This window comes from Megascapheus bottae, chromosome X, assembly GCF_031878675.1.
Source record: "Megascapheus bottae isolate mThoBot1 chromosome X, mThoBot2.hap1, whole genome shotgun sequence".
NCBI lineage: Eukaryota > Metazoa > Chordata > Mammalia > Rodentia > Geomyidae > Megascapheus > Megascapheus bottae.
Window position 1 is genome coordinate 26,182,453 of NC_143547.1, and position 25,423 is coordinate 26,207,875.

The window sequence follows — 25,423 nt, forward strand, 5'->3', positions numbered from 1 at the left end:
AGTGGGGCCTTAACATTCCCTTCAATTTTGTGAGTTGCAAGTCATTTGCTCTAGAGGAAGCCCAACATTAATTTTCCCCAGCCTGTTGGCAGTCCAGAAATGCTTGTCAAATACTCAGCCAGTGTTCTTTGAGGTACCACACAAAATTATAACCCAAAGGAAACAAAGTGGCCTCTTTTCTTTCTAATGAGAAGGTTGTCTACAATCAAAGCTTATTAGATCTAGATGAGCCCCAGGCTGTATTATCAAGCAGCCCTAATAATTTCCAGAAGTATTTCTTTAGTGAAGAAGGATCACACCTTCCACTCTGATGGAAGACAAAGTCAACGTTGTGCAAAGCTCAGGCCACACATTCTCTAACAGACAAGAAGGAAGTTTAGAGAGTCAAAGAAAAATTCCAGTGTCATAATAACTCAACAAAGATACATTATGAATTAGCAAACAAATCAAATCATGTGTACTTTTAAGGTAAACTATTATTTGTTTAAGGTGTGACCGGGCCACCTGGATACCGATGTAAATTCTAAAGATAAGCAAAAGAATCACAGGGAAGAAAGGTGGCAATGGTGTGCAGTAATAAGGTTAGAAACCTAGAGTGATAGTGATCAAGATGCACACTGTACTGAGAAACTGACGTGTTGAATGCAAAGCCCTTTGTACAACTATTTCATGATAATAAAAAATTAAACTAAATTAAAATTAAGAAAATAAAAGCTAAAGTGAGAACTAAAATTTCCAACACCAAATGAAATCAATTGATTCCCTATTGAATTGATTGAATTTCACTACATTCTATTAAATCACACATATTAAAACCACTGTATCCAGTTGTATGTAACTATGATCTCATAAGACTTAATACATACCAACAATGTGTTAGAAATAATGATACTGAGCTTCATTGCACTAAATAATTTCTAAGAATTTCTGTGGATCATTTGTATCTAAATTTCTTGTTCTGTGTATTATCAAAGTTGCTTTTATAAGACCCAGGTAGTGCTAAAGTAATGTGAGATGGCATTTCAGTATTAAAATTCTCAAACATCTTGTTTTACTGCATGTATCAGTTGAAAGCTTTTCAAAGCAAATTCACATGCTAGGGAGCAGCCTATTCTTTAAAAGATATAAGGCTCATTGTATTCCTCTCCTATTCCCTAATGAATTGAGGTGTGTTGGCTAATTATTTGAGTATGACAAGACATGCCAATTTGCTTTTAGCCCTTTTGGATAAAATATACATTCCTTTTATTACTTAGGCTCACATAAATGATCTAGTAAAATAAAACAAAGCTTACTTTTCTCGATCTTCATACAAACAAGTAGATACGAGCCTGTCAAAATTCTCAAACATGCTTTTCTTGAATTTTTCATGGATCTGTGACATTAACGTAGTCATATCTATATCATCTGTACAAGGCAAACGGTAGTGACGAGCAATAGTTATGATCTCCTGGTCTACGAGTGTCCCAGCAGTTATATCTATCAATATGTCTCTGTAAATGAAATGGAAAAGCACAATAAGACCTAAGAATATTTTACTCTTTCTTCTACTAAAAATGTCCAAATTCCATTTTATAGAGCTTTTACCAACTGTGCAGAGGATACTGTTCTTGCTCTTAAGGAGCAGCAGGAAGTCGCTAATGCCATTTTATAAATAAAATAGTATTCTCCCACTTTGATAACAACATGCCACCAGGAAGTAAACTGTTAAAGTTCTTGAGTGATCAAAATACCTGTCACTAAGTATATGATTTTCTTCAATATCTATTAGCCTTCCTTACAGAAAATAATAGCTGACATAGGTTTCAACTTTTTCAGGACCCAATATTTGTAAATCAATAATCTAGAAAAGTATTTTGTAGTCAAAAGTAAAAACTGAGCTGGACACTGGTGGCTCATACCTGTAATCCTAGCTACTCAGGAGAGGCTGAGATCTAAGAATCGTGGTTCAAAGCCAGTCTAGGTAGGAAACTCTGTGAGACTCAACTCCAATTAACAACCAGAAGTGGTGCTGTGGCTCAAAGTGTCAGAGTGCTATTCTTGAGCAAAAGAGCTCAGGGACAGCACCCAGGCTGTGAGTAAAAGCTCTGCTCCATCCCTCCTCCTCCCACTCCCACAAACAAAGGACAGCACCCAGGCATTGAGTCCAAAGTTCTGTTCCAACCCTCCCTCACCCTCCTCACACACAGAGTAAAAACTGATACAGCCTGGCAATGAGGAATAAAAGTAAAAGAAATGTTAAAAGGGCTACATACCTAGGATTGTAACTATCTCTAAGAGACAAAAAGCTTTGTGATTATTTGGCAAAGGTTAAAATAAAAAGTAACAGCAACATTTTAAGAGAACCCAAAGATGAAAAAAATGGATGAATTATTTCTAATATTTACCTATATTAATATTATAGATTATGCCACATGTATTGGGCAGAATTACATTAAAATAATCAAAATACAAAATATTATGGTGCTTAAACGAATAAACTCCCACCAAAACATGTCCTTAACCAGAAATGTTTCCATTCTCAAGGCTCAAAAATAAGCAAGGGAAACTAAGATTTTGCTTGCTCTTGTATTATTGACTAGGCTTCCAAGAAGAAAGACTTTTACTTCATTTTAATTCATTGGCATATTTAATGATTCTAGTTTACTCTTCTCAAGAGAGTGTCTAGTAAATTCTGTGATGTCCTATCCACAGGGATTACATTTTGCCAATATCCACTTTTCCTGGTTGTTTTTTTTGCCAGTCCTAGGCTTAGGCTCAGAGCCTGAGCACTGTCCTTGGACTTTCTCAAGGCTAGAGCTCTTTTATCTATAGCACCACTTCCGGCTTTTTTCTATGTATGTGGTACTGAGGAATCGAACCAGGGTCATTATGCATGCTAGGCAAGCACTCTACCAGTAGGCCAAACTCCCAGCTCCACTTTTCCTGTTTTTGAATGTTTAGGTTTAGGTTTTGTTTACAATTTTTTCATCATTGTGGTTTTGTTTTTTCCAGTACTGGTGCTTGAACTCTAGGCCTCACTTCTCACATGGCTTTTTACTCAAGACTCGTTACTATTTGAGCCATAGATCCATTTATGGCTTTTTGTTGGTTAAACAGAGATAAGAATCTTGAGAATTTGTCTCAGATTGGCTTCAAACCTCAGTCCTCAGATCTCAGCCAACTAAGTATCTATGAATATAGGCATGAGCCACTGAAACCCACCTTTGTTTTAAAAATTTTAATGAGAAATGAAGGCTAACTTGAACCAAGAGAACTGCACAATTTCAGGAAGTCAGGTGAAATAATGTAATCTGTAATATTAGCAAAGGGTCACTCTAGACTATAAAGTGACACTTTGGTACCTAAACTTTTCAGAGTCTATACTAAACTAGGCTGCTCAAGCATTTATCTGTACTCTCAAAATCAAAAGACTGGAAGGGCCAATAAACTGAAATGAATATCAGTAATACCCTCTACTTTACTGAGGAGTAGCTACATGTAAGGTCATGTGCTACTAGGTACCTTTGATATGGATCATCTTATCTGACCTAACATATAAGTACTGTTGTTATCTCTATTTTACTGACAAGAAAACTGAGGCATTAAAAACTGTTCAGTAATCAATCTTATGTTTCCAGGGCCAAAATGTGAAGTTATGCACTCACATATTTCTCTAGCTCTCCTGTTCTCCTGGGATGGGGAAGATGGAATAACTGGGTAGCCTGAGACTTGGGATAAAAAACCTTCAAGGGCCATGGGATTGAAGCTGATTGTTCTGTGGATCTCTCTTCTCTTTGCTTTCCATGCTATTGTTGAAGTATATCCCCCAATAGTTCATATGTTGGAAAATTCACATTAATGGTATTTGTAGATGGGATCTTTGGGAGGTAATTAGGGTTTCATGGGGATTTTTTTTGGCCATTCCTTGGCTTGGGCTCAGGGCCTGAACACTCTCCTTGGGTTTTCTCAAGAGTAGAGTTCTACCACTTGAGCCACAGCACCACTCTGGCTTTTTTTTTCTATGTATGTGGTACCAAGGAATGGAAGGCCAGTCTTCGGGCATGCTAGACAAGCACTCTACCAGTAGGCCAAACTCTTGGCCCTTCGGGAGGTAATTAGGATAAGAAGAAGTCATCAAAGTGGGACACCTACAACCCGTGGTGGCTTTAGTGGTTTTCTTTTTTTTTTTTTTTTTGCATTTTTTATTGTAATTAGTAAAAGGGTTACATGATATTTGCCAGACAGAAGGTGCATTAATTCACATACAATGATACCCTTTCACATGGCTTGGTACCCATTTCCCTCCCCCCCCCCCGCACCCCCCACCCATCTTGGTTTTCCCCCCTTCCCTATCAAATTTCAAATAACCAAATACAAATAAATTCAATATATCAGATAACAAAGTGAGATACTATAACAATATGAGATAACCAAGGGATAGCAAAGGAGATGAGAGACAACATAGTACACTAAGGACAACAATCATTCGTTATATGGCTTTTGTTTCAATATCCTGGAGGTCCTTTCAATTAGCTTCGTACTATATGGCCTTATGTATCAAGATTTTGCCCTATTGCAGATCTCTGCTAGTAGAGCCCAAGGTTTCTACTGATTATGACGAATGAGGGAAACCATTGAGCCTAAGTTCCTTTGAGTCTGGCTTACTTCACTTAATATGATTTTTTTCTAAGTCTTTCCATTTCCTAACAAATGGGGCAATGTCATTCTTTCTGACAGCAGCATAGAATTCCATTGTGTACAAATACCACAACTTGTTGATCCACTCATCAACTGAGGGACATCTAGGTTGGTTCCATATCTTTGCTATGGTGAATAGTGCTGCAATGAACATTGTTGTGCTAGTGGATTTAGTATGCCCTTGTTTCTGGATGGTTGGGTAAATGCCAAGTAGTGGAATTGCTGGGTCATAGGGGAGTTCTATGTTTAGCCTTTTGAGGCACTGCCACAATGCTTTCCATAGTGGTTGAACGAGTTTGCACTCCCACCAACAGTGTAGTAGTGATCCCTCCTGGCCACATCCCCTCCAGCATCTGTTATTATTCGTTTTCCTGATCCTGGCCATTCTAACTGGAGTGAGGTGGAATCTTAGAGTTGTTTTGATTTGCATTTCTTTTATGACTAGAGATGTTGAGCATTTCTTCATGTGTCTATAGGCCATTTTTGTTTCTTCTTCAGAGAAGACTCTCTTTAAGTCAATCTTGCCAAGAGCTATCTACAAATTCAACGCAATACCCATCAATATCCCAATGGCATTCTTTAAAGAAATAGAAGGGGCAATCCAAAATTTCATATGGAATAATAAAAGACCCCGTATAGCAAAAACACTTCTTAGCAGAAAGAACAGCGCAGGAGGAATTTCAATACCAAACTTTAGACTCTATTACAGAGCTATAATTATCAAAACAGCTTGGTACTGGCACAAGAACAGGCCTGAAGACCAATGGAATAGAACTGAGGACCCAGATATTAAACCACAGACCTATGGCCACCTAATCTTTGACAAGGGAGCCAAAAAAATAGAATGGAAGAAAGACAGCCTCTTCAACAAGTTGTGCTGTCAGAACTGGTTAAGCACCTGCAGAAAACTAAAGTTGGATCCTTCTTTGTCACCTTGCACTAGAATTAACTCCAAATAGATCAAAGACCTGGAGGTAAAAGCTGACACACTGAAAACTTTACAAGAAGGAATAGGAGATACACTAGGCCTCCTTGGCACAGGTTGAAACTTTCTTAATAAGGACCAAGAATCACAACAAATCAGAGAAAGGCTGGATAAGTGGGACTGCATTAAACTGCAGAGCTTTTGTATGGCAAAGGACATAGCTAGTAAATTAATTAGGAAGCCTACAGAGTGGGAGAAGATCTTCACCAACCAAACAACAGACAAAGGCCTCATATCTAAAATATATCAACAACTCAAAAAATTGAATCACTCCAAAACTAATCTCCAAAGTAACAACCATCCCTTTAGTGGTTTTCTAAAAGAAGAATGAGATCCCTAAGCTAGGCAGCTTGCTCTGTCCCTGCTCTGTCCACCATGCTATGTTACAAGAAGACCCTCATTAGATGCCAGCATCGTGTTCTTTGACTTTCCAACCTCCAAAGGGGTGAGCCAAAAATACTTCTAGTCTTTGTAAATTACCTATCTCTAGCATTTTGTTACAGCAACAGAAATTGGACTGAGATTTTTTTCATTATCTCTGCTTTGAGTACTATCATTATCCAGCACAAAAAGAGAAAAATCTTTAAAGTTGAGTCACCATCCTTGACAGAGTACTGTCTGACCATAAAGTAGATAGTATAAGGAAAGCCCCTAGATTTCAGTATTTGTCATGGAATAATCAGTTAAGACTGTGCATAAAATGGAACAACCTTCCATCATTTCTAAAATGTAGATTGTATTTATTGGTAGAAAAATATCCACGCTATTCTGATTCTAGTAAAAATCAACATACAAGTACATATATAGTCATATAAAAAATAGCTGGGTATAGATGGCTCATGCCTGTAATCATAGCTACTCAGGAGTCTGAGATGGAAGGATCACAATTCAAAATAAGCCCTGGAAGGAAAAATCTGTGAAATTTATTTACCTCTAGTTAACTTTAAAAAAAAAGCCAAAAGTGAAGCTGTGCCTCAAGAGGTAGAGTGAAAAACCTAAGAGACAGCACTCAGTCCCTGAGTATAAATCCCAGCACTAGCATAAAGCCAAGAAAAGAGGAAGGAAGAAAGGAGGGAAGGAGGGAAGGAAGGAAGGAAGGAAGGAAGGAAGGAAGGAAGGAAGGAAGGAAGGAAGGAAGGAAAGAAGGGTTAAAAGGATGCATGCCAAAACATCAGCAGTAATGCCTGTAATTGAAGAGATTTCTTCCTTTTCTGAAACCTATTTGTACTTTTTCTGGGTTTCTCTGATAATCAAGTGTCACATTCCTAGCCACAAAGAAAAATCATTTGAAATCTTCTTCCTTTTTTCTCTTCCACCAGTATGAAGATATTAAGTGGCATATTATCAAGGATGAGGAAAAAAACATGTGCATCAATAACTAGGAACTTTCCCCACAACTTGAAATTTATCATAGCACCACCAGATCCTAACAGTTTACCTTTTCATTGGGTAAACTGAAAATATGGTAGCCTCACTACAGCTAAAATTTATATCTATTGTGATTATATGCTTTTTAAAGAAAAAAGCAACTCAGTATTCACAGCATTGCATAGTTGATAATGAGATTTCCAAACAAGCTATACCATACTGAAAATTGTCACCAGTCATGGGGGGGGGCACCAGCGGTGCCACAAGACTGCTTTCAAGGCAGATCTCTGTACCATGACCTCAGTAGGTCATTTAATCTTTACCTTGTAGGCCTCAATGGCTGACGCTACTTTGACCTGTATTTGTCATGATTTCTTTCCAGAAGACTTTCCTGTCAGACCTTATTTGGCTTCACAAAGAATTGGCAATCTTTTCCATAGTAATATACTTCATTTTTTATTGTAGTAAAATATGCATAGCATGAAATTTACCATTTGTGACGCTGGCAGTATTGTGAAACACTACCTTTATCTAGTTCCAAAATATTCGATCAGTCTAAAGAAATGTCATATGCACTAAGCAGTTCCTTTCCTTTCCTTCCTTCCCCCAAGTCATCTCCACTGCTATCTCTGACAATTTGAAAATTCTCAGAAATTCAGATAAATGGAATCATATGTGGTCTTTTGTGACTAGCTTCTCTCTCTTAACCCAATGCTTTCAAAGTACTGCTATATTGTGGCATGTATAAGTACCTTGATCCTCTTATGTCGTATTAATATTACCTTGTATGATTATACCACATATTAATTATCTGTTTTTTTTCAGATACACATCTGAGTTAAATCACCTTTTGACTATTGTGAATTGTGTTGCTATAACTTGTGTACAAGGTCTTTGTTGAATACCTGTTTTCAGTTCTTTAGGATGTATATGTATGTGTATACATATACATACTGAAGTGTAAAATTGTGGAGTCAGATGATGATTCTGTTCAATCTACTGAAAAACCACAAATTTTTCTATATACTCCACTCTGCTTAGTAGAATAAAAACACAAGTCCAAGTTCCATCAGCTTAGTCCCTCGATGTATAAAACTTGATAGTAAGTAAATAAGATCTGCCATTAACATGTGTTTTCTTTTCTAATCACTTAGAGGAATAAAATTATATTTTTTAAAGTAGCTATGAGTTACACTGATCTAGATTGGAGACATGGCTTGAGTGGTAGGGAGTATTTACCTAGCAAACACAAATTCAAACCAAGTATGTCCTCCAAAAAAGTAATAATATGTGTAAAAAGGGGTAAGGGCAAGGCTCAATAGTAGAACACCTGACTAGCAAGTGCAAGGCCATGAGTTCAAACTCCAGTACCACAAAAGTACTGATCTTTTGCTCACTGACTAATATGAACTAATGTTAAGGATTCTGGTGTCAATACCTTTGTCTTTGTCCAACATTGCCTTACATTCCTGACACTGATAAATTTATATTATAAAATTATCAGTTAATGGGGCCGGGAGTTTGGTCTAGTGGTAGAGTGCTTGCCTAGCATGCATGAAGACCCGGGTTCGATTCCTCAGTACCACATACATTGAAAAAAGCTGGAAGTGGTGCTGAGGCTCAAGTGGTAGAGTGCTAAGCCTTGAGAAAGTCCAAGGACAGTGCTCAGGCCCTGAGCCCAAGCCCAGGACTGGCAAAAAAAATTATGAGTTAAAATTAAAAGTATCTTTTAAAAAGTATCTTAAAACTTATAAACTATGCCTAGTTAATTTAATAAAGGACTTTTTTTCCACAAGACTGAAGCAGCTATCCAAGTGTTTTAGGATATTGAGATAAATACAGAATTCTGAAACATGAAATGCTAAACAGCTATAATTCCAGCATTGTCATCCAATCAAGGAAAGGTGAATCAAAATTTCATTTTAAAACTCTGAATTGAGGGTACTCCCTTACATGGTAAATCATTAAAGTTCAAGCAATGTCTTCCAAATAAATTTTTAAGGAATTAGCCTCAGCATAAACAAGTTCTGAAGAGCCTAAGAGGCCCAAAGGCAAACAAGAAAATCTGGCCAGGCAGTGGTAGCTCACACCTATAATCTTAGTTATTTAGGAGGGTGAGATTTAAGAATTGTGATTTGAAGCCAGCCTAGGCAGACAAACCCTCAAGACACTTATCTCCAATTAACCAGCCAAAAAGCTGAAGGTGTAGGTATGATTCAAGTGGTAGAGCCCCAGCCCCAAATGAAAAAGCCAGGCAAGAGCAAGAGACCCAGAGATTAAGCCCCAGTATTAGGTTAACAGGAAAATCAGCAACAATGACAACAAAATGTGGTTGGGCCTAAATTAAACTAGGCAACAGTTTTAAGGATAATCAGATAGTACCATTTCTCATTTCCTTCAATTTGATATTCATCAAAGAAAATGTATTTTCCTTCATGTATTTCCTTCATATAGGAAGTACTCACATACTGTATTGCAAGGTTTCTCTTATCAGTGTGGTCCTAACTGCCCACCCAGAGCAGGATCATGGCATACTAGCACACTGGCATTTGTTAGATAGTATATGGTGCAGAGACTACTGGAGGAAGGGGCACTGGAAAGACACAATACAAATATCTCGCCAGATTTTGCTAAGGCCTAAGTTGAGTTCAAAGCTATTCCTAAAGCTCTTCAACCACATTAGAACTACTTGGGATATGCACTTCCTATCTTTAGAGAGTTCATTTAGGGAGTTACAGTCTAAGTGTCTGGAGATGTGCAACATGATGCCCTAGCTAGAGAAGTCACAGGGGAAGAAAAGAGGATTGTTATAGACTAGAAGAAAATTATCGAATACAGTAGGTTCCAATACATTTTCTTTTTTTTTTTTTTGCCAGTCCTGGGCTTGAGCTCAGGGCCTGAGCACTGTCCTTGGACTTTCTCAAGGCTAGAGCTCTACCACTTGAGCCTCAGCACCACTTCCGGCTTTTTTCTATGTATGTGGTACCAAGGAATCGAACCCGGGTCTTCATGCATGCTAGGCAAGCACTTTAACCACTAGGCCAAACTCCCGGCCTCCAATACATTTTCAAAGTGGAGGTAGCATGGTTTAGTGGGAAATGTGAACTTTATAATTGTATAGACCTGGATCAAAAGTCCAGTCCGAAGAATTCCTCATGAAAGTAAAACTGTGGTAAATGACTTCACTTCTCTGAGCATCAATTCTATATCAATGACATTAGCCAAAAGCATCAGTATCATAGAATTTTGTTTACCATTTGGGGACAAGATGATATTGTTTAATATTAGTCAGATCATGTCCTATCCTGATCAAAACCCTCTGTAGGCTTGTTATCTCTCTCAAAGTAGAACTAATAGTTTCATGATAGCTTACAAGGTGCAAAGTGATCTGGCCCTTCTCTTTTTCCTTATTTTACATATCTTCACCTTTCCCTAGCCCCAGAAGCTGAGTCATTTTTCATTGTCAAATCTTCAATACCTTAAATACTGTAGTCTATAGAACAAAGTGAGCCCTGTTTAATGGGTACTTTGACAAATAGATGAAAACTGAGACTGAAAGGCATTCAGTATATTGCCTGGAACTATGAATGAATGCACAATACATGAAAAAAGTTTTTTTTAATATTTTTGTCATCTCACAAGGGAGATCATATCAAGTTATTTTAAAGTAGAAGAGTGACTTCTCTTAAGTTTACCTTGAAGAAATTGAAAACATGCTTAATAACTAAGAAAACTTAACAGTTTCTCTACAGAATGTAAAAGGAAAATGATCCACTTATTTTCAAAAGTCCTATTCAGAAGTAAGTCTGAAGTGATAAAGTAACAAGCTCCAGTAACAAGCTCCTGTGTAAACAGGGTAGATCTCAAAAACTCCACAAACACTCCATTTTCAGAAATCAAATTAGATATCTTCTTTCATACTTTGTTACACATAAAAATACATTATCTTCATTTTGATAATTTTTAATTGGCAACAGCACAGAACATCTTAGCTATAAATTTCTCTTGTTTCAGTCAAGTTCTTGATGACAAATCAGTACACTGAACCCTAAAATAAATTCTTTAGAAACTAAAGAATCTTATGATAGTATAAACAATTACAGCCAAATTCATCTGCTTTGTAAATTTTTTATATATTTTCTAAAAGAGAAGGACATCAGCATTAAAAGTCATTGACCTATTTTTTCCAACTTGCTTTCTCTTTAATGCTACTCTGATCTTCAATTTGCAACAAATACTGTGGATTTTCTGATTTTGACATGTGGTACAAGGTACACAGTAATTTTAATACATTTAGCTTTAAATTCAGTATGGCCTGTTGCACACGACCTTGGGCTTTTCAAGTATAGCCAAACAAAAAGATTTTCTCATACAGGTAAGAGAAATTGCTGTACATTAACAGTCTATACTTCATAGTGGTATAATTTTTGATATCCTTTAAACTATTCATCTACTCTTCTCTGGTTTGAGATAACATGCATTTCAATCAGTTCAAGTACCAGTGAGTGATTTTGTTTCTTAAGCTGTATCCATATTTGGGGGGGTGTTAAGCAAATGTAAATCTCAATGACAAATTGGCAAAGTAGGGGAAAGGGGGCAAAAATATCTCATTTTCAGTAGAGTTCTTCATTTTACATGACATTGTTTAAACTAATACCTATCCTGTGCTGGGGACTGTTTAGAACTCTTTTTCTTTTTGGGACGGGTTTCACTGTGGATCTCAGGTAGGCCTTGAATTTATAACCCTCTTGCCTCTCACTCAAAAGTGGTGAATGTACCATTACATTTGTCTTTGTAGCTTTCTGTTTTTGATTTTCTTACTTGGTTGCCAGATTTTTTTGCGACTTATAAGACCCTGCTGAGCTCTGAAACTATTGGAGAATCTTACATGCAGAATAACCCTACAAAAACCCACTGGTTTTTACTGGTTACACATAGAGTGAATGCAAGATGGATACTTATAATCAACTTCAAAACTCCAAACTGTATCCCATGAGATTCTTCACTCATTTTAATGACACACTTTAAAATGGAAAACTTATTGTTGTAATAAAAGTAATTCATTTCCAATTATAAAGAATTTAGATAATGTATAAGAACAATATTTTTAAAAGAGGAGCAGAGGGGAGTTGGCTCAGTGATAGCACCACTGTACTTGGCCTCACTCACCTTTGTGTAAGTGGTTTGGGTTTGAACTTACATGTATAAGTATGTATATGTATGTTCATATATGAAACCAAATTTAATGGTCACTAGTTCTAATTTTTTTTAATGTCCCCGCCTTGAGTTCCTCATTTTTATTATTTTATTCACGTTTTGCATTAATCTACTAAAGTAATGTTTCTTTCAGCAATTTACAAAGTAAACTATATTTTAAGTTTTCTTGAAGATTTGAAAGCATTTCTGATGACCCATGTACAAAAAAACAACTCTTCCCCAGTTTACCCTCAAAGCACTGAAAATTTGATCTAATTCCTCCTTGCACTACCTGAGGCCTTTTGAGTTTACAGGTCACTAGTGCTGCTGTTAATATATTTTTAAGGGTTTTTTTTGTGTGTGTCCACTTTTCTTTGATGTTTATCGTAGTTGTTTCTTTGAAATCTCTTTTTAAATTTTTACCAAAGTGTATTTAGTAATCTCTTTCCATATATTTTGTTTGGAAAAATGAATTGTCTCAATTTCCACATCTCTTTTTATAAGTTTAGAAAATGATTATGTAAAGAGCTGTGAGTGTAGTTCTATAGTAGAGCACACAATTAGTATGGAGAGATCTGGGCTCAATCCAGATCACCACTCTTTCCAAACAAACAGAAATGGAAAAATGTTTTTTAAAAAAGCCTTAGTTGCATTTGTTCAGTTCCCTCTCCACCTCCGTTTTTGTTCTCTTCTTCCTTATTGTTTAAGCCCCTTTCTTTATATTTCTCAAGATAGTTCTCTGGTTTATTGCTACTGAGTTTTCTCCATTTCTAGTCTCCTATTAGTATCTACTATTAACATTTAACTCAGAATATAATGTGTTCTGTAAGTTTTTAAAACAAGTACTTCCCTATTTTGGTCTGTTTGCTTCTCAAAAATGGTCAGTGCTTGCTGAGACTATAATACATTCTCTTATGGTCATAGCATAACTAGTTTCTAAGAATAAACAAACTAAAACCAATTTTCCATCCAATAAACCATGTTTGGAATCTGCATGAGAATCCAGACTTAATTTTTTTCCTGTTTGTGCAACTTTACAAAAAGGTCAGTCGGGTTGTCTGGGTGTTAGTGTGTGGCTGCAGTTCACAAATCTCACAGGCTCTGTCACAGATGTAATGATACACATATTTGTGTGTGCATGTGTTTATATGTAATTGTGGAGAATTGTTAAGGAAAGGAGTGATTTAACTACTTCTACCCTAAACATAGGAGCCAAGTCAATATGAAAAGAAGGTATATTTACTTAAGAAAATAGGAAAGAAGGCAAGCTTTTCATTTGAAGACCATTTGAAGTCACATTTGGGTTAGAGATTTAGAAAGAAAAGCAGAGCATAAAAGGAGAGCAAAGGTGAAAAAATTCGTCAGGCCCTCGTAGCTCATGCCTGTAATCCTAGGTACTCAGGAGGCTGAGACCTAGAAGATAGTGGTTCAAAGCCAACCTGGGAAGAAAAAGTCTGAGAGATTCTACCCCTAACAAATTAGCAAAATGACAGACTGGAGCTGTGGTTTAAGTGGCAGAGTACCAGCTTTGGGCTAAAATGTTGAACAAAAACATGAGGCCCAGAGTTCTAGCCCCAGAACTGACATTTTTGAATGAAAATAAAATAGTCTAATTGCCTAAGCATTGACAAAACAGTTCCAAGAGGATCTCGGTGTCCCATGTTCCCAGAGGCCTATCATTCACAATCAGAAGCACAACCCTTAGTGGTAGTTCTTTTCTAAGACAACTTAGCAGATTGTTGGGTTTGTGTTCTTCTGGGAACTTTCGGGGACTCCAAGGCCAAGAAACAAAAAAGGAAGAACACTAAGTCCAACTGTGAGTAAATCATTTACATCCTTGCTCAAATATGAAGAAGGAAAATTTCTTAAATTTTCTTCATGACCCATTTTTGGATTTGGACTGGGGACTTCTATGAAAAATCCTAAGTTTGGGTGAGAGCAGGCCTGGGCTGAGGACTAAATCACCTATCAGAAGTCACAACTACAACCTAGGCAAACCATCTGACTATATTTTGACAGTTGCTGGAACTTTTTAGACTGTGCAATGTCAGTAAGAAATAATTTTCAGTCCAGATAATATAATGAGAACTTGTTCCTGGCTCCTTATTTTAAACACACCATGCTTAAAATCCATGTAATGAATCCTAGTGTATAACCACAGAGCGTCAAATCTAAATATAGCAGTTTTTAAAGGAATAGAAGAAATCTTGATGCTGAGCATTTCCTCTACAAAGCCTATGTAGCTCTAAATCAAAAAATTAAAGTAAGTATGGTCATCTATTGTTTTATATTTTACTTATAACAAAATAAAGGAAAACTAGAATGAGTGAATAAAGATCAAATAAAAGCTAATGTCAGACGCAACCCGAATTTTCCTGCCATCTCAGAGCCTAGCCTAATTCCCTGCTGGGTGGAGAGAGGTGAAGATGAGCACCTCTTGTAGGTCTTGTACACATACCTTCCCAAGCCAAGAATTGTCTATCTCAGGGTTTGCTATGCAGGGTGCTAATTTGTTGCAACAGCGACTAGCTATAGCCACGACTTTTCCATGTTTCAGCCAGCTGCAAGGACAAATGAAGCCTGAATTTTGGCTTCATGGGTCTATGCCTGGTCAGGGGATGAATTTTTCCCCAAATCATTCCCTCTCATCTGTGATCTATTGTCCCTCTCTCCAGAATATTTCATGTTCTTTGTTATGTGTAGCCATTTCCTGTGTCACTCTGATATTCCAACCTCTAAAGGAACACAATTTCTTCATGCTTCTTGATAGTGGAGTCAGGCATGGTACTTGTTTTGGCCAATATAAGGATTTCAAAGTCAAAGTGCTCCAGTTCTGAGCCTAGGCTTCAGAAGCCTTCCCTGTTTCTCTAAGAATGACACATTTGAGTTAGCTTACTGGTTCCTTGAAAATGAAGACAGTACAGGGCTTCAGTTTGAGCTGACTGTAGCCATTTTGGGTCATAACCACTATGACTACATCTGAGTAACCCTGGTGTGATTTACCTATATATATTATGATATGAGGCATTTTTTAACCTGGACCACAGCGTAATAAATATGCCGGATGGTCCTTGATATAAAACTTGAGATAAAGCAGGCATGTTTGGCTTAGATGAAGTCACTTTTGTCTTGACCTCTATATAATTCTCATTCTTCTAGTCTAAATTATGGGGATCCATCTGTGTTTCTGCTACCCAAGATGTATTCTTTTAATAAGATCACCAATGAACTGCATTGTGCAATCCTGGGTCTGTCTACCTTTCTTGAGTCTCCTGGTACCTTGAGGCTAGTTTTCATACACTAAGATATTAGTCTGGAATAGAGAAAGTTGTGGAATACATTCACTAACCCCTAATCCAATCAGCCAATCCATGGATCTCAGAGCTGAGTAAATGCTTATTTGACACAACATTTGGATTTTGAGACCATTTATTACGCATTATAATTGGGAAATGAGCTGGGAACTACTGGCTCATGCCCATAATCCTAGCTACTCAGAAGGCTGAAATCTGAAAATCAAATTTCAAAGCCAGCCCTTACAAGAATGTATATGACTCTGATATCCAATAAACCACTAAAAAGCCAAAAGTAGAGCTGTGACTCAAGTGGTTAAGTGCTGACCTTGAGCACCAAAACTCAGAGACAGTGCCCAGATGCTGAGATCAAACCCCAGGACCAGCATACACACACACACACACACACACACACACACACACACACACACACACACACACACACACACACACACACACGCGCGCGCGCGCATACTGCCTCTGCTACTCTTCTCCTTCACCAGAGGTCAGAAAGAGGCTCATCATAGGGTGAAATTGGTCCTCAGAAAATCAGGCACCTGAATTATGGCACATAATGTTCTTCATAGAACCATTCTGATTAGACAGCTTTCTTGAGGGAAGTTATGTTTAAAAAAATTACTGACAGAAACAGCCAGCTGGAATTCATCCTGGGAATCTGTATGAAGCAACTGAGATTTCCGTCCACCTACCAGAGGGTGCTCTCTATGAACAGTTGGAAGAGATTCTATTTCTTGAACTCTGCATTAGAATTTCTTTTCTCTAGCAACTGGTTTAATGTTGCTTTAGAACTAGCATGTATCCTGTAAGTGATCATGCTGTCCTACTTTGTACTAACTTCTACAAAGCTCAGAGCCATCCATGTGGTTGACTGTGAGTAAATGTAAATGCCCATGTCTTTAGCACCCGGAATCCATAGGATATGTTCTACTGAGCTGAAGTGGAACTCAGTGGTAGAGCACTGCACTTGTCTAGCATGAACGAAGTCCTGGATTTCATCCTAGTACTACCAAAAAATGCACAGATTAAAATAAAAAAAAGACTGTGTAATCCTCTGCTAGGAGAGTCTTAGACGTGCACTAATTATTAAAAATGAGGGAAAACATTGGGCCTACCTCAAAACATGTATATAAGGTCATATTGGATGAGACTAAATGAAATAAACTCTAGGATATGGAAACAAGAGCTTTATCTTTGTGATTATTGTTATTAATGTACTGTGTTATTTCTCTTCTGTTTTTTTTGCCCCTCTGATTCATCTCATGCTGTCACTGTATTTGACATTGTTGCCTGGTATGTTGTATATACGTTTCTTTGCTTATTTGAAATAGGGAAGGGAAGGGGAGAAAACAAGATGATTAGGAAGTGGTGGGGGGATGGAAAAGGGGACAAAAACCTGAGGGGGGGTATCAATGTGCGAGAAGTAATGCATTCACTACCTGACCAATGTAGCTCTAACCCCTCTGTACATTACCCCAACAATAAAATTTTTAAAAATAGACTGTGTATCAACCACCATTTTTCCTACTTTATTTTTTTTGCCAGTCCTGGGCTTAAGCTCAGGGCCTGAGCACTGTCCTTGGACTTTCTCAAGGCTTAGCACTCTACCACTTGAGCCTCAGCACCACTTCTGGCTTTTTTCTGTGTATGTGGTACCGAGGAATCGAACCCGGGTCTTCATGCATGCTAGGCAAGCACTTTAACCACTAGGCCAAACTCCCGGCCCCCATTTTTCCTACTTTAAAATTTGCTTTTGCTTTTGTCATTTGTAGGTTTGTTCTATGATGTAGAATTGCATTAATACAAAAGTAAATATGACAGTAAGACAATAGGTAATACATTTATTTATATTTTCCTTATTTCAGAAATTAATTCCTGAAATATTAAAATGATGTAATGCTACACCATAAAGCAGATATACAAATAATAAAAGCAAAAGAAAACAAAAAAGTCAGAAAAACGGTAGCTGACACAGTCTTTTTTTAAACCTTAATAAGTATCTCCGTACCAGATGACAGCCTTCCAGAAAACACAAGATAATTACAAGAACACATGTCTAAAGGTTGGGGAGAGATAGCTGCTAGGCCACCCAAGGGTATATTTATGCTTTTCATATCAGGAAGATAAAATTTTCATGGGGTCAGTGGAAAGGGGAAGTAAATTAAGCTGATATCATGGGTATTTCTTGGTTTGGTGTTTAGTGTATGTTAATTCATCTAATGCCCCTAATAGCCTCTTGGATTATTTGAATTTCACAGAAGAACCAGTGTCAATCTTAGCTAGATTAAATCTAAATCTTCATGTATAATGAAACTGATAGACTGCCTGGTACAAATCCCACATTTGCAATTTAATACCTGATTCTGAGTAGCTTCCTGAACTCCATGTTTTTCGGAAACTTAATTTGCAAAATGGGTTCTAATAAAGCTAAATTTATAAACTAGTGTATTGTGAAATCAAAAGGTAATATGTATGATCATTTCCTAAAACACTTGTCACATATAACTATTAGCTATTTTTCTAACTGTTAGCAAGTGACACAATGATTTGTCCTTCCAAAAAAAGAGAAAATTATGTCTAAGAATACCCAATTAATAAGGTACTATTAAGTGAGTAAAAAAAGGATCCAAGCAAAGGATTCTTTCTTTTCTTTTCTTTTCTTTTCTCTTCTCTTCTCTTCTTTCACTAACATGTAGGTGGGAATAAAGAAATAGGTTGAGTGTACTAGGCATAAGTGAAAAATGCAGTAGTGAAAGGAGTCAAGATTACCAGAAGTAAGGTAGTCAGGAACATCATAAAAATGGAAAGGTGATCTAGATAGTGCAGGTAGGGGCAGACAGTACAAAACTGAACAACAAACCCTCAGCAAAATGTGGGAAGAGAGTAACAAGAAGGAGCAAGCCATAAAAAACAGTCCTTTATCATAGGGCAGGCTGGCACTCCAGAAGCCAGCTTACTTGTCTCTGAATCACCATTCACCATAGAATAGTGAATAACTGCCATAGAATAGGTGTCCAATGTTTATTTTTTAAATGAAGGATAAATGTGCAAGATTCAAAACTATAGTATGTACAAGGCACCGTTTCAACAGCACGTAGTTGTATTAAAAATTTACTTGTATGAAAAGCTGTTGGGCAGGACCTGTTCTATGGTGGTCCCAAATGTCCATACCTTCCTGCCCTTAAGTATCCTCTTAGTTACCTTCACTTTTACAAAAAAAATTCTCCTTTAGAGGAAGTACAAATTATCAGTTACTTACTGTTCCCATTTTAAAAAACAAAAATTGGGATCTAATTAAAGAAAAAAGCATGGGTGGTACTAACTGGATCATTTGTTAGGAACAAATATATGCCTTGTTTTTATTCACAGAACTACATTAAGAAAACAGACCATTAGCACATTGTATTCTGGATAAAATAGTACTTTTACTGTTAATGCTTTGCCCACTCCCACAAGAGTATAATTATGGAAAAAGAAATAAAATAAACAATATAAATATATATGTAAAACTTCAGAAAAAGACTTGATCATTTTTCCACACTTTAAAAACATTGGAAATTATCTGTTTAGGCACAACATTATACGATTTATTTATTCAAAAAGGCCCAGAACTTTTTTCTAACATCACATAAAACTCAGTTTTAAAAATAGAATGAGTGATTATAATTTTTAAATAGTGGAGTTGATTTTAACTAGGCCTATATGATCACAGCCAAATCCACTTCAGCATAAGTGTTAATAATTATGTGACATTCCTTAATAGCAATGTGTCTAGTTAGTAATTTCTCCAACATAATTGCAGTCTTATGGCATGGTAGATATATTGTGTGTGGCCAAAATGGTAGAAGTGGTAGCAATTAAAACTTTAAAACTCAAATTCCTAGGCTGAGCTTGGAGAGGGAGGGAGGGAGGGAGGGAGGGAGGGAGGAGAGAGAGAGAGAGAGAGAGAGAGAGAGAGAGAGAGAGAGAGAGAGAGAGAGAGAGAGAGAGAGAGAGAATTTCCCCATTTCCTCAGGTACCAAGGCAAAGAGGTAGCTAATAGCTAGAAAGGAAGAAGTACAACTAATAGGTAGCAGCTGGAGGGAGGAGGGGCTCCCTTCAACAGTAAGAGCTTAGATATTAACACTCACTTTGGCACATGAGACAAAACCTCTGTCATGGAGGCGATTTGGAACGCCTACACGTGAAGTCTGTACACAAAGTTAGAATGGTAAAAAGCAGTTCTATCTACTGGCCAACTGAGATGACAATGAAGCTTTTCTCCAGTTTCTAAGCATGCATCTGTAGATATGCACATATATATATATATATATATATACAGATCTGCTACAAACTCAAAGCCAATAGTTTACCTTAAAAAGATTGTAGAAAAAATAATTACTAGATAAGCTGTGAGGCAATAAATTAACATTAAAACTCAGACAAAATCTGACCAGTGTGTGTGAGCCTAGAGAGGCCAAGACTAAACTGCTCTGAATATTCTGCTTCTGAATGCTACAATTAGTAGATGAAGCATGGGGAAAAAAGTAAAATTTGTAGTCTGAAAGTATTGCCTATTAACTAGAGAAAGATACTAACTTTACATTAGAGATCCTAACATACACCACCCTAATCAAGCAATAAGTTCCTCACTGGTAGTAAGGCATACTGACCTCATAAACCCTTTGATATGACATGCTAAGGACAACATAATTTCGTGTGTTCATGCCAAAAAATAATAATCTAAATCGAACCATGAGCAAACACAAGACAACTCCAAACTGAGGGACATTACAATCAAAATCATAAAAAAAAAAAAACAAGGCAAATCTGAGGAATTGTTACGGACTGCAGAAGACTAAGAATAAACAATGACTAAATGATGAGTGGGATCCTGGATAGGATCCTGGAACAGAAAAGTGACCTTAGTGGAAAAATCCGTGAGCTTCAAATAAAATTTTTGGTTTATAATATTGTCCCAAAGTTAATTTCCTTGTTTTGATAATTACGCTATGGTAAGATGTTAACATTAGGAGAAGTTCAGGAGGGATCTATGGGAACTCTGCACTATTTTGAAAACTTCTGTAAGTCTACAATTAGTTCAAAATAAAAGACTTTTTAAATAAAACTGCTCTGAAGGGCCAACCTAAGCGACAACAGAGCACTGCAATGGAAGAAGAAAATTCAGTTTCTGAAGAGCTCATAAAATACAAAAGGAAACAAAGCTCTAGAGTGAGAGTCAGAAGATATAGCAGGAATATTAGTAGTTTCCCTTGAAATGGAGACAGCAGAACAAAAATATTAAAAGTTATTAAAGAGAAGCCATAAGGAAAATACGAAATGCTATGGAAAAGAAGAGACCTACAATTAGCATCTCACATGTATATGTCAACTAAATTGTACTTAAGGAGATGGAATATACATTAATTAAATTAGTGAACTAGACAAAAGTTTTAAAGATGTTTCCAAGAATACAACACAAAATAACTTTAAAAAATAGAAAAGAATGTATGACATCAGTCTATAGATCCCTTTTTATACTGTATCCCTGGTCTAATTTTGGGATAAGTGTAATGCTGGTATCATAGACTCAGTTTGGTAATGATCTTTCCATATCAACTTCATGGAAAAGTTTAAGAAGAACTGGTGTCATTTCTTCTGTAAAGGTCTTACAATAATTCAAAAAGGTCTTATATAATTCAACGGTGAATCTGGATGGTCCTGGGATTATCTTTGTTGGAAAATTATTTCTGTTTCAATTTAATTGCTTTTTAGAGATTTGTTTAATTGGTTTGTTATATCCTCTTTAATTTCGGTAGGTTGAAGTTCTCTAGGAATGCATCCATTTGTACTAGATTTCTAGTTTATTTGAGTACAGGTTTAAAAAGTTTTCCTCATTAAAACAATCAAACAAACAAACCTGGATTCCATTTGTATTTGTTGTGATATCCCTTTTCCTTTCCCTACTTTTACTGATTTGGGTGATTTATACCTTTGGTCAGAATTATAGGCCAATCTCTTTGATGAACAAAGACATAAAACTCCTCAATAATATACATACTAACTGAATTGAACAACTAATCAAAAAAAATCATATACCATGATCAAGTTGGTTTAATTCCAGGATTCAACATACATACATCAATACAAATAATACAGCACATAAACAAGCAGAAAAAGAATCTTATGATTATTTCAACAGATGAAGAAAAAAATGTTTGTCAACATTCAACATCATTTTATGGTAAAAACTGTGAGGCAGCTGACAATAGAAGGCTCATACCTCAACATAATAAAAATTATTATGATAAAACTATCTCCAATAGCATATTAAATTATGAAAAATTGAAACCATTTCTTCTAAAATAAAAAACAAAATAAGCATGCCCACTCCACTTTTTTGCGAGTCCTGGGGCTTGAACTCAGGGCCTGGGCACTGTCCTTTGACACGTCTTGCTGAAGGCTAGTGTTCTGCCACTTGAGCCACCATGCCACTTCTGGCTTTTTCTGAGTATGTGGTACTGAGGAATCAAAGCCAGGTCTTTGTGCATGCTAAGAGAGCACTCTACCATTAGGCTACACTCCCTGATCCACTCACTCTATTTTTATTGGTATAGTACTGGAATTCCTAGCCAGAGCAAAAAGGCAAGAGAAACTTAAACAAGTGATCCAAATAGAAAAGAAGTCAAACTCTCCTTATTTGTTGACAACATGACTTAATATCTAAGGGAACATAGAGCACTCCATCCTAAAAGTCCCAAAGCTAACAGGCATCTTTAACCAAGCAGTAGAATATAAATTCAAACACATAAAAACCAATAGTTTTGGGGCTGGGAGTTTGGCCTAGTGGCAGAGTGTTTGTCTAGCATGCATGAAGACCCGAGTTTGATTCCTCTGTACCACATACATAGAAAAAAGCCAGAAGTGGTGCTGAGGCTCAAGTGGTAGAGCTCTAGCCTTCAGAAAGTTCAACAGTGCTCAGGCCCTAGGCTCAAGCCAGGACTGGCAAAAAAACAAAAAACAAAAAAACAATAGTTTTGTGCATATCAAATGAGCAAATGAGCCAGGCACTGGTGGCTCATGCCTGCAATCCTAACTACACAGAAGGCTAAGATCTGAGGATTATGTTTCAAAGCCAGCTGGGACAGTAAAGTCCATGAGACCCTTAGGTCCAATTAACTACCACAAAAATGACAGTGGTACTGTGGCTCAAAGTGGTCGAGTACTAGCCTTGAGAAAAAGAGCTCAGGGACAGCATCCTGAGTACAAGCCCCACAACTGACAAAATTAAAAAAAAGCAAATGGAAAGGGAAATTAATACTATTACATTTATAATAGCCTCAAAAATGCCCACAAATAAACATAATCAAGGAAGTGAAGGACCACAACAAAACAACAACAACAGAAAATCTATAAAACTTTGAAGAAAGAAATCTAAGAAGGCACCAGGAGGTAGCCTTTCTATGCTTATGAATTGGCAAAACCAATATCATGGAAATAGCCAAAAAAAAACAACAACAGCAGTCTACAAATTCAATTCAATACCCGTTAAGATCCTAAAGAAATCCTTGCAGAGACTGAGGAAAAATATATTGGTGTATGCCAGTACTGGGGCTTAAACTCAAGGCCTAGAGCTCTCACTTATCTTTTTTGCTGAGGTTGATGCTCTCCCACTTGAGCTACTCTTCCACTTCTGGCTTTTGGTAATTAATTGGATATAAGAATCTCAGGGCCGGGAGTTCGGCCTAGTGGTGAAAGTGTTTGCCTAGCATGCACGAAGAACCAGGTTCGATTCCTCAGTACCACATACATAGAAAAAAGCCAGAAGTGGTGCTGAGGCTCAAGTGGTAGAGCTCTAGTCTTGAGAAAGTCCAAGGACAGTGCTCAAGCCCTGAGCTCAAGCCCAGGACTGGCAAAAAAAAAAAAAAAAGAATCTCAGGCTCAGGAACTTTCCTATTTGGGCTGGCTTCAAACCAGGATCCTCAGATCTCAGCCTTCTGAATGGCTAGGATTACAGGCATGAGCTGTCCAAATGCCCAACATTTAATGTTGTTTCTTTTTATAAAAAAAAAAATAAAGGGCCGGGAGTTTGGCCTAGTGGTAGAGTGCTTGCCTAGCATGCACGAAGAGCCAGGTTCGATTCCTTGGTACCACATACTTAGAAAAAGCCAGAAGTGGCGCTGAGGCTCAAGTGGTAGAGTTCTAGCCTTGAGAAAAATCCAAGGACAGTCCTCAGACCCTGAGCTTAAGCCCAGGACTGGCAAAAAAAAAATCAAAATAAAGTCATCCCATACTAAAATCTTTTAACCAGTTTGTTTCATATTTTGACACAGTAGTGCTACAATTAATTACCAATTAATAAAAACAAAGGCAAATTGTACTTTTTCTGTGAATTATCTCTTCTCACTTTCATCAATTTTTTCTTGACTATATAGTTCTCATTAATTCTTAATGTTATCCCGTGGTCTTTATCATGGTTGTAAACAGGTCAGTCTGACTCTGACCTGTATATGGTATCTTTTGTAAAAGGGAAACATAAAAATTTTCCTCAAGTCAATTCAGTCTGTTTTTTGGAAATACACTATTTCTGGAAACTTTTGGAAACTTTTTTACCCCATCACAAAATAAAAATGTATCAAACACTTTCTGTCACCAAATTCCCCATTACTAACCCATTGTTTATCCACTGATTTGAAATGTTTTCTATATACTATATTGAAATCCATACAAATATTTCTATATGTTCTTTTGATGATCCTATGTTTTCTTCTTTAGCTAGAAAACATTTTCAACTATCTTATAATTATATGCATTACTACTATTGAGACATTAATGTTCTTCCTCCTAATCTTTTCTTGGCTATTTTTGATCTCTCTCTGTTTCCAACAGATCTTTATAATCAATGAATCAATTTCTCACTTCAACCCTGGGAAACAAAAGCAAACCTAACAGAAGCAACAACAAAATCTACGTTGGGATTCTAATTAAAACTCTTCCCAATCAACAGATTAATTTGGTTTACTACTTCCACAAAATTGGCTCCCATTCAGAGAATTCGAATTTAAAACTATAATCATTTTATTCTTACACATTTTTGTCCAATTTATTGCCAGGGATTTTATCAATTTAGCTACAGTGAATAGTAATATTTCATAATTTGGTATTTATGGTACAAGGAAAAGTTAATGGTGTTTTTTGGTTGCTGTTTTTTTCTTTGCCAGTCCTTTGGCTTAAACTCAGGGCCTGGGCACTGTCCTTGTGCTTTATCAAGGCTAGTGCTCTACCCTTGAGCCACAGCACCACTTTTGGCTTTTTCTGTGTATGTGGTACCAAGGAATCAAACCCAGGGCCATGCTCCTAGTCCAAGTTAATGTTTTATATATAGTTTTCTTATATTTTGTTTCTCAAAACAAACATTAAGCAAAGCAACAGAAAATAAACTTACCAGATTTCATGTTGTTATTGCTATTGTTGCATTTTTTCTTTTTTGGGGAGACAGTAAAGGGGCTCAGAGATGGGGGGAGGAAGAGTAAACAAATACAGATATGGAGGGGCCGGGAGTTTGGCCTAGTGGTAGAGTGCTTGCCTAGCATGCATGAAGACCCGGGTTCGATTCCTCATACATAGAAAAAAGCCGGACTTGGTGCTGAGGCTCAAGTGGTAGAGCTCTAGCCTTGAGAAAGTCCAAGGACAGTGCTCAGGCCCTGAGTTCAAGCCCAGGACTGGCAAAAAAAAGGACAAATACAGATATGGTACTTAGTAGATACTGTGGAAAATCAACTATGCAATTGTGGGCAAGTACAGAAGGGGAAACTGAGAAAAAAATGAAGGGTTAGTGACATTGTCCAAAAAAATATTCATTACCTGACTTAAGAAATTATAACCAAAGCCATCCCAGGCACAA

General features: G+C 37.0%; 1 protein-coding gene across 1 annotated transcript in view; it reads right to left on the bottom strand.

Moving 5' to 3' along the window:
- Positions 1 to 25,423, bottom strand: part of Efhc2 (EF-hand domain containing 2) — a 175,551-nt gene that overhangs the window by 25,782 nt on the left and 124,346 nt on the right. Inside the window, exon 12 of the mRNA XM_090325832.1 lies at positions 1,296 to 1,493. Within this exon, the coding sequence (XP_090181958.1) occupies positions 1,296 to 1,493 (198 nt within the window). The remainder of the gene's footprint in view (positions 1 to 1,295; positions 1,494 to 25,423) is intronic.